The 14,234-nt window shown below is 35.9% G+C and overlaps 1 protein-coding gene and 1 long non-coding RNA gene across 14 annotated transcripts in view; one reads left to right on the top strand and one right to left on the bottom strand.

The window, feature by feature from the left end:
• Window positions 1–10,428, top strand: part of LOC135966548 (uncharacterized) — a 39,416-nt gene extending 28,988 nt beyond the window's left edge. For 2 of the 3 annotated variants that reach the window (XR_012421210.1, XR_012421211.1), the window contains one exon: window positions 9,871–10,428. This is a non-coding gene — a long non-coding RNA (uncharacterized lncRNA). Of the gene's footprint in view, window positions 1–543; window positions 619–9,870 lie in introns of all 3 variants that reach the window. The other variant, XR_010579912.2, reaches the window with a different exon arrangement.
• The window catches only part of ERICH2 (glutamate rich 2), a 56,696-nt gene that overhangs the window by 8,712 nt on the left and 33,750 nt on the right, over window positions 1–14,234 (bottom strand). For 4 of the 11 annotated variants that reach the window (XM_045367245.2, XM_065525642.1, XM_045367237.2 and 1 more), the window contains exons 2-7: window positions 11,841–11,871; window positions 11,593–11,641; window positions 11,338–11,374; window positions 9,129–9,224; window positions 6,938–7,086; window positions 4,508–4,695 (exon numbers count right to left, since the gene is read on the bottom strand). In XM_045367245.2, the coding sequence (XP_045223180.1) occupies window positions 4,508–4,695; window positions 6,938–7,086; window positions 9,129–9,224; window positions 11,338–11,374; window positions 11,593–11,608 (486 nt within the window). In that variant the 5' untranslated portion in view covers window positions 11,609–11,641; window positions 11,841–11,871. The remainder of the gene's footprint in view (window positions 1–4,507; window positions 4,696–6,937; window positions 7,087–9,128; window positions 9,225–11,337; window positions 11,375–11,592; window positions 11,642–11,840; window positions 11,872–14,234) is intronic. The other 7 variants (XM_045367238.2, XM_045367247.3, XM_045367239.3 and 4 more) reach the window with 4 other exon arrangements.

Genomic DNA, 14,234 nt, shown 5'->3' with positions numbered 1-14,234 from the left:
ATGAACTTTGGAGACCCAGCTTGAGTATTTATGGGTGAAGTTTCATGATGTCTACAACTAATTTCAAGTGTTTCAGTCAGAAGTATATATCTAAGCTGGGCGCAGTGGCTCACGCCTGTAATCCCAACACTTTGGGAGGCCAAGGTGGGCGGATCACCTGAGGCCATGACTGCGAGACCAGCTTGGCCAATATGGTGAAACCCGATCTCTACTTAAAAAAAAAAAAAAAAATTAGCCAGGCATGGTGGTGCATACGTGTAATCCCAGCTACTCAGGAGGTTGAGGCATGAGAATCACTTCAACCCAGAGGCAGAGGTTGCAGTGAGGTAAGATTGTGCCACTGCACTCCAGCCTGGGCGACAGAGCAAGACTGTCTCAAAAAATTAACAAAAAAAAAAAAAAAGAAGTATATGGCTAGGTTATATCTATGCCTCTCCTATTAAAAGAGAAAGATACAGCAAATGAGGCACAATGTTAATGAGTAGTGAATCTAGTAAGGAGTATTCAGGTGTTCATTGTTCTACTCTTTCCCTTTTTCTATAGGTTTTAAAATTTACAAAATTGGCTAGGCGCGGTGGCTTACACCTGTAACCCCAGCACTTTGGGAGGCCAAAGCAGGTAAATCACAAGGTCAGGAGATTGAGACCATCCTGGCCAACATGGTAAAACCCTGTCTCTACTAAAAAGACACACACACACACACACACACACACACAAAAAATCAGCTGGGCGTGGTGGCGTGTGCCTGTAGTCCCAGGTACTCAGGAGGCTGAGGGAGAAGAATAGCTTGAACCCAGGAGGCAGAGGCTGCAGTGAGCTGAGATCACGCCACTGCACTCAGTCTGGGCGACAGAGCGAGACTCCATCTCAAAAAAAAAAAAAATAAATAAATAAATAAAAAATTGGGACAATTAAAAAGGGGTGCATTGTGAAAACAAAAAATCTCATCCACAGTACCAAACAAGATATGAAAGTAAGCAATCTCATATTATCTGAATTTTTACATGAAAATGAATTAATGGATGACTTTTATAATTAAATGTTGAAAAAGAAAGAAAAAAAGAAAACAAGCAACTCCAGAGAGTCTGGTTATGGTAAATAGGGTCATTGAATGCTCTGTAATTCAAGAAAGATTTAGGTGTCTAGACAAAAGGAAGACTAAGTGAAGTCTTTCTAATATTTGGCATCAATTTTTCTTCTTCCTTCTTAAAAGCACCTTATAATATTAAGGAGGTTTCAAAATTTCCTATATATGCTTTATTCTAGGAAGGAAATATAGTAAATATAATATGACTGATTTCTTTATGTGATTCCATGGCTAGCAATTGGATTAAATTATCTAAGAAGAGAAGTACATAAGCATTTTTTATTTTGTGCTAAAAATCTAATTGAGGCTTTTGGCCATGATGGAGTAACAGAGACCAGACTTACTGTCCTTCCTTAAACAACCATAAAATTGGACAAAAATATATGAAACAACAGTTTTCAGACACTGGACAACAGATATCACAGGACAGTGACATTTCTGAGAGAAGGGAAACAAAGTGGGTCCTATGATTGCCTTAGCTTACCACTTGTAGGCTGTTTCCAGGGGCCAGCATGAGGAAGACGAATCTAAACACGAACCAGTGATTTCTCTGGGTTGAAATGACATAGTTTGGACTGCAGAGATTACAGCCAAGGTGGCTATAATTTTCAAGAGGAGGGAGTTTCACAAAGACAGAGGGCTCCAGCAATCTGCCGAGGTGTCTCTTTGAGTCTTTGGCTGGTAATGATCTGCATGTGAGTGTGAAGAAACTATCTCAGCCTGGAGGAAGAATCACTAGAATGAGCAGGTGGAATAATCACTGGTTATCAGATAGGGTTGAGAGCAGCTCATGTTCTTACCAGCCTGAGTGGAAGGTCCTCCTAAATGCAGAGCATTGGGGAATCCCCATAAGGGCACTGCCTTAGTACTGTCCCTATGCTACATAAAGGCTGCCCTGGATGCTCCCTAACAAAGTTTAAAAGCAAGGGTCAAAGAGATACCTGCTTCCAAGCACCTTAGCTGTGCCCCAGAACAAATATTTACAGAAGTCCAACAATATTTACAGAAAAACAACAAACGTTTGTACCCAAAAACATAAAATTTACAATGTTTGGGATTCAGTAAATAATTGCCAGGTACCAGGTGTGGTGGTGTGCACCTGTAGTCCCAGCTATTCGGGAGGCTGAGGCAGGACTGCTTGAGCCCAGGAGTTTGAGGGTGTAGTGTATCATGATTATGCCTGTGGGTAGTCACTGCACTCCAGCCTGGCAAAGCAAGACCCCATCTATTAAAACAAACAAACAAAATACAGGCATGCAAATAAGGAAAAAAATAAGACCCATAAGCAGGAGAAAACAATCAGTAGAAACTGACCTAGAATTAACAAAGATGATAGACTAGCAGGCAGGCATGTTAAAACAGCTATTATAAATATATGCCATATGCTCAAAAACAGAGCTAAATATGAACGTGATGATGAGAGAAATAATAGGTATAAAAATATCTAAATAGAACTTCTAGAGATGATAACTACAGTATCTGAAATGCAAAAAAAATATAATGCAGGATGAGATTAACAGCAGATTATAACTGCAAAGAAAAGATTATAAACTTGAAGACATAGCAATAGATATTATCTTAAAAAAATATGAAAAAAACTGAAAAAATTTAAGTAGAATATCCGACCTCTGGGACAATACTGGGTGGTTCAGTGTTTTAGCAATTGTACCTTAGATGAAAAGAGGAAGAGCAGAGGTCAGAAAAAATATGTGAAGAATAACTGAACATTTTCCAAACCTGAGGAAGACTACAAACTCACAGATCCAAGAATCTTAATGAGCAGAAAGAACTATGAGGAAAACCACACCTAGGCACGCTATAATCAAACTGTGAAATAAAATAATATGGAAGAAATAATTTGTATAAGACATATTATATACAGATGAATAAAGAGAAGAACAGCAGATATCTCTTCTGAAACAATGAAGCAACAGTTCAAAGCATTAAAAAAATTTTTGGCAATCTAGAATTCTCTAGCTAAATATTTGTTTTAAATGAAAGTGAAATTAAGACCTTTCAAGACAAAAAAAAAAAAGCTGAGAGAATTTATTGCCAGTAGAACTGCATTATAAGAAATATTAAAAGAAGTTTTTTGGGTAAAGGGAAAATGATATCAGGTAGAAATTGGGATCTACAGGAAGCTATGAAGAACACCAGAAAATGCACATATGTGGGTAAATAAAAAGGACATTTGAAAAGAGATTTTAAAATCTCTTTAAAAGAGAATTAACCATTAAAAAAAATGTATCGAGGGGCTTATATGCATTAATAGAAGTAAAATGTATGGGAAAATAATACAAAGGATGGGAAAGGGAAATGAGTGTCCTATTATACAATATACATGAGGTTGTATAATAGTAATTAAAGGTAGACTGTGATATCACAACAAGTGAGGTAAAATTGTTTCGTTCTCCATAGAATTGTCAGTAAATGCTCATGTATAATTTCTGAGTGTGTTATTTCAGGCTTCAATGCCTTCATATGTGCCTCTTCTGATGCCAGTAATGCCTTCTCTTGTTTTAACAGTTGAATTCTATACTTGCCTCTTCCTTCAGGTTTCTAAGATTCTATTCGTGTCTCTTCCTCTAAAAATCCTCCTCTTATTCTTTGCTCCTCCTGCTTCTTTTCTCAGTTAGCCCCTTAATCCTCCCTGTTCCCAGAAACTTAATACTTTTATTACTAGCATGTATTTCATCTTATTGTAATTATTTACATATGTGCCTGTTATCAAGGGCAAAGACATGTCATATTTATTTCTATATCCCCAGCATCTAGCATAGTGCCCAGTGTATAGAAAGCTTTCCTTAAATCAGTCCTTGAAGAGTTTTATACCAACACTTCTCTTACCCCTGCCTCAGCCTTACCAAAATACTGCATGTCCCTTCCAGAATCTTCTTTCACCTCTAACATGGTGAAAGCAGTAAGAGAGATGGGTAGCCAGGTAAGCATCTGTGTGTGGACAAGGATCTTTTTATTAATTTTTTAAAATGTTCATTTTTTATTGATATATAATATTATACACATTTTGAGGGTACATGTTTGATACTTGTATACAATGTGTAATGATCAAATCAAGGCAATTGGATTAACCATCATCTCAAACATTTATCTCTTCTTTGGGAATATTACAATTTTTCTCTTCTGGTTTAAAGTATGTAATAAACTACTGTTAACTATAATTTCCCTACTGTACTACTGTATACTAGAATTTATTCCTTCCATCTAACTGTACTGTTGTGCCGCTTAACGGACTTCTCTTTTTCTCCCTTCTTCCCGTCCAGCCTCTGGTAACCGCCATTCTATGTTCTATCTCCGTGATACCCACTTTTTTAGTTCCCACAGTAGTGATTTTAAATCTTCAATCTTTAGTTATTTCAATATTTTAAAGTTTCTTAAATTATATGCACAAGTAAAACTTACTTCTGCCATTAACTCTAGTGGGGCCTGAGTATTCTTTTTAGGGTTACTATCTTCATCATTATCTTCATCATTGGTATCATCATCATCATCATCCTCTGCTGATTCTGACAACTTATCATCAATATCCTGAAGGCAATATTCATTATTTTTCTCCTGCTTTACAGTGACTGCATCTTTGCTCACTTCACCTAAAAGAGAATATACCTAATTAATCAATAGACATCGAAAAGTTTGCAAATTAAATTTTGCCAGATCCTATTACCATTCATTAAACTGATATATTAATAAAAGTAACAATTATCATAACAAACATATTCAAAACACTACATATTTTAACTCATTTAAATCTCTTAACGTCAATGAGGTATGTACTATTTTTATTCCCATTTATAGGTGAGGAAACTCAGGGACAGAGAGGTTAAATATACTGGCCAACTTCACACAGCTAATTAAGTGGTAGATCTTTGAGTCGGTCTGGCCCTAGAGTCCATATTCTTAACTATGTCTTGTACTATTTTTACTAATACACAATAAAATAAATATACTTCTATTAAAGTAAGTTTAAATTGTCTCCTGGGGAAATACTACTGAGTGAGTCTGCTGGCTCCTTCAGCTTTGTGGAAGTCTTTCACAGTTTGAAATTGAACTTGTGTTACACCCACCCCTTCTTGTATGATTTGAGTGCCTGGGAAGTCTTTGAGATGCCTTCTTTGATGGGAAGGTGGCCATGAGCTATTCTAAATCGTGTATACCCACTTGTGTTAGAAAGAAGAAAATGAGGAAATCTAGGAGAGCTTCATAGAAGACAATGTTAAGAAAACAAAGACCAAAAAAAAAAAAAAGATAAAACTTATCACTCTAAAACAAACTCCTGACCCTAAACCCAAAGTACTGCCCTGAAAAGGAATATCAAGTTCTTCCAAGAGTATGATGCTTGTGTTATTCAGGCCATCCATCTACCTGTTTCTGGTTCATTTACAGTCTCCATCAGCTCACAACCACCCTGATCGTCCAGTGTGCACCCAGCATGTAGACCGACTCAAAGCACTGATGTCACCAAGGGAGGTCATAATGAGGAATTAGGGACATTTTGTGATGTCACAGGAATGATCTCATTCATGTCACAAACACTTAGCAGCATGAGAGAAGTTTCCTGATCCCTAGATTTAAAGCAGTCCTCTCCCCAGGAGCTGTTTATTTACATTATAGCATCTACCACAACCTGTAATTATCTTGCTTATGTGTTTGTGTTTTTATTTATTTTTATTTATTTATTTTTTTTGGAGACAGGGTCTTGCTCTGTTGCCAAGGCTGGAGTTCAGTGGTGTGATCTCGGCTCACTGCAGCCACTGCTCCCCAGGTTCAAGCGAGTCTTGTGCCTTAGCCTTCTGAGTAGCTGTGACTACAGGCGCACCCTACCACACCTGGCTAATTTTTGCATGTTTAGTAGAGACTGGGTTTCGCCATGTTGGCTAGGCTGGTCTTGAACTCCTGGCCTCAAGTGATCACCCACCTCGGCCTCCCAAAGTGCTAAGATTACAGTGTTTGTGTTTTTAATTGTTTTTTCTTTTAGACTAGTCAAGTGCAGTAGTGAGAAGGGGAGAAAGAGTAAAACAAGGAGTTAATTCTGTAGCTATGAACAATCAACTTGGATAATTTACTATCTTTACATCAGCCTATTATTTATTTTTATTTTTAATTTTCAATTTCTTTTAGACTTCTTTTTGAGACACGGTCTTGCTGTGTCACCCACCCAGTGCAGAGACATGATCATAGTTCACTGCAGCCTTGAACTCCTGGATTCAAATAATCCTCCTGCCTCAGCCTTCCTAGTAGGTAGGACTACAAGTGTATACTAGCATGCTTGGCAATTTTTCTTTTTCAATTTAAAAATTTTTTTAAAGGTGGGGTCTTGCTATATTGCCCAGTCTGGTCTCAAACTCTAGGGCTCAACCTGGGCTGATCCTCTCGCCTTGGTCTCCCAAAGTACTGAGATTTACAGGCATGAGCCACTATACCTGGCCTGTTATTTATTTTTAATAGTCAGCTGTATGTCTTCTACTAGAATGTAAACTTTGTAAGGACAAAGGCTTTCCCTATTTTGCCAACTGTTGTATCCACAGCCTCTAAACCAGTGCCTGGCACTCTGGCTTTCAACTGTTGTTAAATGAATGGAATGTGTTAATGCTTTCATAAGTATTTTAACTTATTCCAGGACTTAAGACTCTGTAATTATCATCTTATGTAATGTATATCCATGGATCTTATATCAGGCTGAATATAAGAATCACCCAGAACATGACTTTGAAGAACTACTGATTCTCATTACCCGCCCCAGATCTACAAAGTTGTCAGTTCCCCAAGGTCGCAGAAAAGGAGGGTTCAATTAGAAGCCATAGTTAGTTAATTCAATGAAACAAATGTTATTACCTGTGCTTTCTTTTAAGCAGGAAGATGACAGTAGGTCAGACTGTAGATTTGTTAAGATATCTTTACTTTCGATACTCCTTGAAGATACTCTATTTTCAATATTCTTTAAAGAGACTTTATTTTCAATATTCTTAGAAGGGACTTCCTTCCTATGTTAGACAGTGAAAAAATATTTTCTTAGGTCATAATTCTGTTTAATGCTTTAAACACACACACTAAATATAAACATACAATATAATATGCCAACAATAAACTAAATAGCTAAAATGTAGTATCTTCTTTGTGGAAAAGCATTACAAATTATTTTACGATGATTAAAATTCTATTGCTGACTGGCATTTGTTATTGTATTCCTAGACTCTTCAGAGTTCTTTAACACACAGCATTTAAGTAATCAGTTATATAAATGTCTTTGGTATATCACAGTGATATGATGGAATAAAACTAAGAAAATTAGCCTTGAGTTTTTAAGTTTATGAATCGATTTTTGCCATTGCTAAATGCTATGCTTATGCATAGCATAATATTAGCCCTTGGTCATAATATAAAATAGCCTTTCTCATTAAGTAGCTTAACTAAAAATGGGTTAACTCTCCCTTTTAGACTTCAAGCTTGAAGCTTCGTGTTATTAAATAACACACTGAAACAAGGAATTCTTAATGTGGTGCCCTCTGTTCACAAACACAGGCACCCTATACTTGTGGAAAAAAACCCCAAGTCTCTATTTTTGAGGCCTTGAGAATCTTTTAATTTGACTCCTTCATAAAGTTTTAAAAATTCACCTTCTAGTTTGTATGGAAATATATAAAAAGATGTAAAGTATTATTTGTTCCCCAAAGTTACAATGGCTCTGTTTTTTCCCCTCATGGAAATGTGAATCCAGAACATTAGTCGTTAAGTTAGTGGTCCTATGCACTAATTTAACAAATAGGTTGACCAGGTTGTTATATTCTTAATACTACGGGAGGGAATGGAATCTTTACTCCCCCAGTACATGTGGCTAAAGCAAAACCCTTCTCTGGAAATGAAAAATGCACAGCAAAGATGATTTACATTTGTTCTGCCTCTGCCCCGCTCGATCTTCTAGTTGTGACAGAAAGCATCCAAGAAGAAACTCTACATATGAAAAGTTGTGGAATCATTGAAATATTCAGTTTCCAGGATTGTGAGACTCCTATTATGTAAAAGGTCACCACACTAGTGATTACTAAAATTTATACGTTCTCATAGCTGATCTACATAAAAGGGTTTTGATGTCTTTTTTCTTCCCTGAATTAAAGTATTTCATTGAATCTAAGATACCATCTATTTATTATAAGACATACCATTGTTTTACGTACACTAAAAAAGAAAAAATATTGCCAAATACAAGTGTAAGATGACATTGATTGTAAAAAGTGTTAAAATATGAAAAAAATGTGTGCTTTAGAATAAAATATGGCACTTATATATTCACTGAGTTATATACCTTAAAAAAAGGAATTTAGCTAGTATAGTTCTAGGTATTTGAATAACTAGAAATGCCTATAATAATTTTAATGAAACACACATGGAGGCAACCAATATACTCAATGACCTGAAGATAAATGGAATATTACTATTTGGAAGCAGTGAACATGCCAGAAAAATACCTGTATGAGAGCTAATCAAATGCTGATTTTAACATTAAGATATAAATGGCTTTTCTGTTCACTTTCTATGGTCTTTCTTGCGTAGTTTCAAAGAATCAGAGGCCCAAAGGTCAATTTCCTCTTCACCTAAAATCTATTGACTTCTATTTGAGAAAGTGATGTTATTTACGGTCATAAGGCCCCTAACTATTTAAGAAAAACAGATAATTAGTATACTATAACAGATCTGTTTTTGTTAACTATAATTACAACTGAGGAAAGATTTAAAATTTTACTTCATGTAGTAATATCCTTTGGAAATGCAAAAGTATTTAATTTAGTACTTAACAAAATTACAGAGCTAATCAGGTTAGACACTCCATTGGAACATATTTATGATAGAGGGCAGATAACCTAAGTTTTAGAATTTTTCCCTCAGTGTGTTGGGTATATTTAGGAAGTATCCCAAAACTTCTATTGAAATTAATAATTTTTTCAGGAGATTTCTATTTTAAACTTTGTCATAAAATGATTTATACTTGTCAAACATGGGCCTAAAAACAAAATTAATTAAAACTTACTTTTCTGAGAATGTCTTAGCTACATTTAGAGAGATCTGTGTTGGTGCGGTATTAAGTTTGCTTGTCAATCTTGGTCTGTGTCCAGAGAGACATTTACTTGAGGTATAAAAATGGGAAGAAAAAAATAGCTCGTTATTCATTTTAGAAAAGGTTATAAAACATGTGATTATGTAAGAAAAGTCCTAGAGATACAATTTTTTTCAGGCTCAGTCAGTGTTGAGTGCTGTGGATTTGCTTCAGCCATTTTCCCCTCAATCTTTATGCTTGAAAGCTTGACCAAAATATCAAGTAAGGTCCAAAATCTAGAAAACTTTATCCAGCATTAAATACATATTTTATTTCTACTACTGAAAATAGTTTGTCAACTAAAAGCACTTTGCTGGGTAGACAAAATCTTTCCCACATAGGATTTCTAAGGAAAAATAAAATGTTAAATGTGGGATTTGTGCACCCAGAAGTTTGAAACTCGTGGTTTATAGAGTCCACATACTTCTTGTGGCTGGGACTGGAGTGAAAAATACAAAAACTAAAGCAATGAAAAAACTTTGAGTTTTCCCTAACCCAACCTAAATGAAATCTTTTGGCAAATCTCACTTGCCAATCAGACTATGAAGCCAGCAGCAGGCTGGAGAGTGGAATGGAAGCTACACTGAAAAAATTCATCAACTTTGCAGGTCAGTCACACTCTTCCCGTGCAAAGATCCCCCCTGATGTTTTTTCCTACTTGATCATTTTTCTCTAGGACTAGCCCTGTTTACCTTCAACTCTGGGTGAAGTACCTGAGGTGACAAAACTACACACTTGTGAAGCTTATTGGCTACACTGTCCACCCTTTTCCTTCTCTGCAAGCAAACTGAAGGGAAATGATCATTTTGACCTTGCAAGAAGCAGTTTGAGAGGCAGATGCAATTATGACTGAGATCAAGAGAACAAGTAGCCACTCTGCTTTTCTATTTTGGCCTAGGCTGCATCTGATTTATCCCTGGGGTTTATCTACCTCAGGAGGTGGAACACCCCTTGCTCCAGTTCCAACACTGCTTATCACTCAAAGAACACTGGGGGTCATGGATACAACAGTAATTTCTTTTCATCTATGATCTAGTAACTTCTATTACTATTATTGAAAGTTGTATTTCAAATATCCCTCAAAGACAGCTAAACATTTTTTAGATTTTATTAAATGTTTCAACCATGTAATAGGATACGTATAAAATTACATGTAGATTACTGTATGTAACAAGGCTCTTTTTTTCTGGTTGATTGTAACTTTAAATGAAAATAAATAAGGTCCTCTGTCACTGATTTGCTATACATTACTTTCTCTTTAATAAAAAAAAGTATTATATAATATGTAATATATATATAATTTACAACAAAAGCCAAGGTGGACATTTTTAGTTTTGACAATATGAAAATTTAAATATATGCTGCCTAAGGTAGAATTTTTCCCAGCCAATATTTAGAATAAACCAAAACAATACAAATTTGAATAGAAGAATCCCACCAGAACAGTATCTACTAATTTGTCAGTAATCCTCACAAATGTGTATATGATCAACTTTCGAGCCGTAATTTTTCATAGAATAAATAGAGATTTTTTTTTTTCAGAAAGTAAGAGATGAATACAGGAAGGGCTTTAATAGATTATCAGAATCAGAGTCTTGAACAGGGCAGATACTTAACATTTAGTTACTAAATTGATATTGTACTGTGATTTTTTTTTTACACTTGATCTTAGCCAAAAGGCTGGAAACGATGTAATTTTTTTAACACCAGTTTCTTCAACTAGTTGAGGTGATTATTTTCTTTATTGAGTAGTAACAATTCATGTTACAGAAAATAATTGGTTTAATTTTAAAGTAAATATTCACTTGAAGAAATATTTTGAAAGAAATAAGTATCAAAGGGAAATAGGAATGAGCTATGAAAATTATGATACAAGTAAAATACAGAATCCAGGGTGTTTAAGCATTAAAAAGTAGAAGTGAATATTATCTACACTTCTACATTTTTATCAAAATTCATTTTTCATTTTAACTGTCCTTTTATCTAAGTAACAACTGCTTTGACTGAAGCAAAAGCTGAACTGCTAATCCATGCATTTCTGGCCTTTCAAATTTAATTGGGTGACAAATGGCTGCATTATCTAGTTCTAATTGCTTAAAAGGCATGGGAGAAATCAGCTGCACAATCAAAGACATTTTCTTACTCTGACATTGCTTCATTTGATTCAATCGTCACTTTTTCTGAAAGAGAAAAAAATACCCTCAGTATTTTATTAACAGTGATGTCCCTAACATACATTTCTAAATGGCAAATAGTTAGGAATTTTAAAAGGATAGGCAAAATAATAAAGGATTTAATTGCTAAGTCATTCAATGACACTCGCCATTCCAATATTCTTCTTAATATTGAGGACAAAATAGTGGCTAAACATATTCTTTCAAAGTAATAAATCATTTACCCTTTGGATCAGACATTAGCAATCTGCCATTCTGTCTGTTCTTTGCTGTCTAAAATAGAAGCAGAAATAAAAACTAGCATTATTATTTTAGTTTGAGATATTTGAAATAATTTACTAATAGCCTTTATGTAAACATTTCTATTATCTAGAATAAAATACAATTTTATACTAAAGCTGATTATTTAAAAACTGTACAAATTGATGGTAAAATAGACCCAAAACATCCTAAAAAAATTATATACTCTCACCTTTACAGTATCTGTCTTGTCTACAGAAGTCCTGCAAAAACCAAAATATTTACTTCATAAGCCTCTAAACACTTATATAGATTTAAAATACAAATAGAACACAGAACACAATCTGTCAGTTGGGTATTAAGTATGTATTTTGTTTTTGTATTTAGTAGCATTATTTCCATTCTAACTGTAAAATCTCATTCTTCTGGATTATGAAATTTAGTTTAAAAAATCTAGAGAAATTAAGCCTTCTGCGGGGAGGGGCTGGGGAGGGAGAGAAGCACAAAAGATAACTAACGGGTACTGAGCTTAATACCTGGGTGATGAAATAATATGTAAAACAAACCCTCATGACACGTTTACCTTTGTAACCAACCTTCACACATAACCCCAAACCTAAAATAACAGTTTAAAAAAAAAGAAATTCTCTGTTATCTTTTTGGTTTTATGTAACTTATCTGCCACATTCCAGTTTATTGGTGTCACAAAACAACAACAACAACAACAACAAAAAACACCTTTTAAGACCAGGCGCGGTGGCTCAAACCTGTAATCCCAGCACTTTGGGAGGCTGAGGCGGGTGGATCACCTGAGGTCAGGAGTTCAAGACCAACCTGACCAACATGGCAAAACCCCATCTGTACTAAAAATACAAAAATTAGCTGGGCACAGTGGTGCGCGCCTGTGATCACAGCTACTTGGGAGGCTGAGACATGAGAATAGCTTGAACCTGGGAGGCAGAGGTTGCAGTGAGCCAAGATTGCGCCATTGCACTCCAGCCTGGGCAACAGAGCGAGACTGTCTCAAACAACAACAACAACAAAACACCTTTTAGAGTACATGTGACCAGAACAAGAAGAAATTCTTCCACAGTATTTCAAAATATGGTATTTTTAATAAAGTATTATTTAAATACATATAGAAATGACTTTTGATTTTAAAATATAATCCTCACCTCATAAGTTCTCATGTGTTTATTAATATAAGGGTACAATGTTTTTTCTATGAATTTTTACCTAAGTTACCTGATCATAGGACTGATTTTCCTATAAGGTAGCCTTTTATATATCTGGATAAATTTCATTCTCATAGTTAAGAGAAAAATAAACTCAAGGTTTTTTTTCAAGTATGGGAGTGGCCACACTTAAAATTTTCCTAAGTAACAACTCACTTGTTCACCCTTCCAACACTGTTCCCACGCCCAAACCAGAATTTAAAAATTATCATAATTATTACCTACTGAGGGATTTCTGGAATATAAAATTCAGGGCCAAGACTATGGACAATAAAAGGGAAGCGTCATTATTTCATATTAAATTTTTACTTTTTTAAAATCCAAGTCCCTTACATTGACTTATGCTCCTGAATAAAGCAGCTGTATATAAAATTTGCCTCAGGCTTTGCTTTCTGGGAAACCCTGACCTAGCCAGACATTACATATGTTAATTTGATTAGCTCTCCAAGAGGCTCACAGAGAACTAAAGTCTATCGGAACAGCACAGCATCTTTTGGGGAAACACAGTGGTGGAAGACCAAATTCTAGGATAAATGAAAGATTTTCCTCTGATTATCTAGGGCAGTAAAGCTCCAAAGAGGAAACAAAGCAATAATGAACTAAATAAGGCCTTAACAAAAGAAATCTAACACGATCTCCCCTGAGAGACACTTTCACTTCACAGAGTTCCACAATCCCGTGGGTACCTGTGTGTCCCATAGAGCATCAAATTTATATTTATTAACAATATTATTATTGAGACAGAGTCTCGCTCTGTCACCCAGGCTGGAGTGTGGTGGTATGATCATGACTCACTGCAGCCTCGATCACCTGGGCTCAAGCAATCCTCCCACCTCAGCCTCCTGAGTATCTGAGACCACAGGTGTGCACGACCACATCCAGCTATTTTTTTTATTTTTTATTTTTGAAGAGACAGGGTCTCACTTTGTTGGCCAAGCTGGTCTCGAACTCCTGGCCCTTAAGCGATCCTCCTGCCTGGGTCTCCCAAAGTGCTGGGATTGCAGGCGTGAGCCACCGTGCTGGCCCACCTTTATATTTAGAGCAGTTCTTTCCTTTTTAGCTCTAGGATCTTCAGGGATTGCAACATTCCACTCTTCACCTAGATGAAACATTCGTGCATATAATTCTCCTCGCATTTTCACCTGGTGAAAACGTAGGATGGACAGATCCCAGTCCTTGATGGAGACCCATGCTCTGCTAGGTCTGGCTTTATCATTAGCTAGGAAATGTCCATTTCATCTCCTTTCATTACATTGAATTCCTTGGGAGACAGTACAGAATAATACTCAAAAGATGGGGCTCTTGGGATGGGCATGGTGGCTCATGCCTGTAATCCCAGCACTTTGGGAGGCTGAGGCAGGCGGATCACGAGGTCAGGAGATGGAGACCAT

The sequence above is a fragment of the Macaca fascicularis genome, chromosome 12, assembly GCF_037993035.2.
Source record: "Macaca fascicularis isolate 582-1 chromosome 12, T2T-MFA8v1.1".
Lineage (NCBI taxonomy): Eukaryota > Metazoa > Chordata > Mammalia > Primates > Cercopithecidae > Macaca > Macaca fascicularis.
The sequence above is the reverse complement of the archived record's forward strand: the minus strand, read 5'-3'. Positions and strand labels throughout refer to the sequence as shown.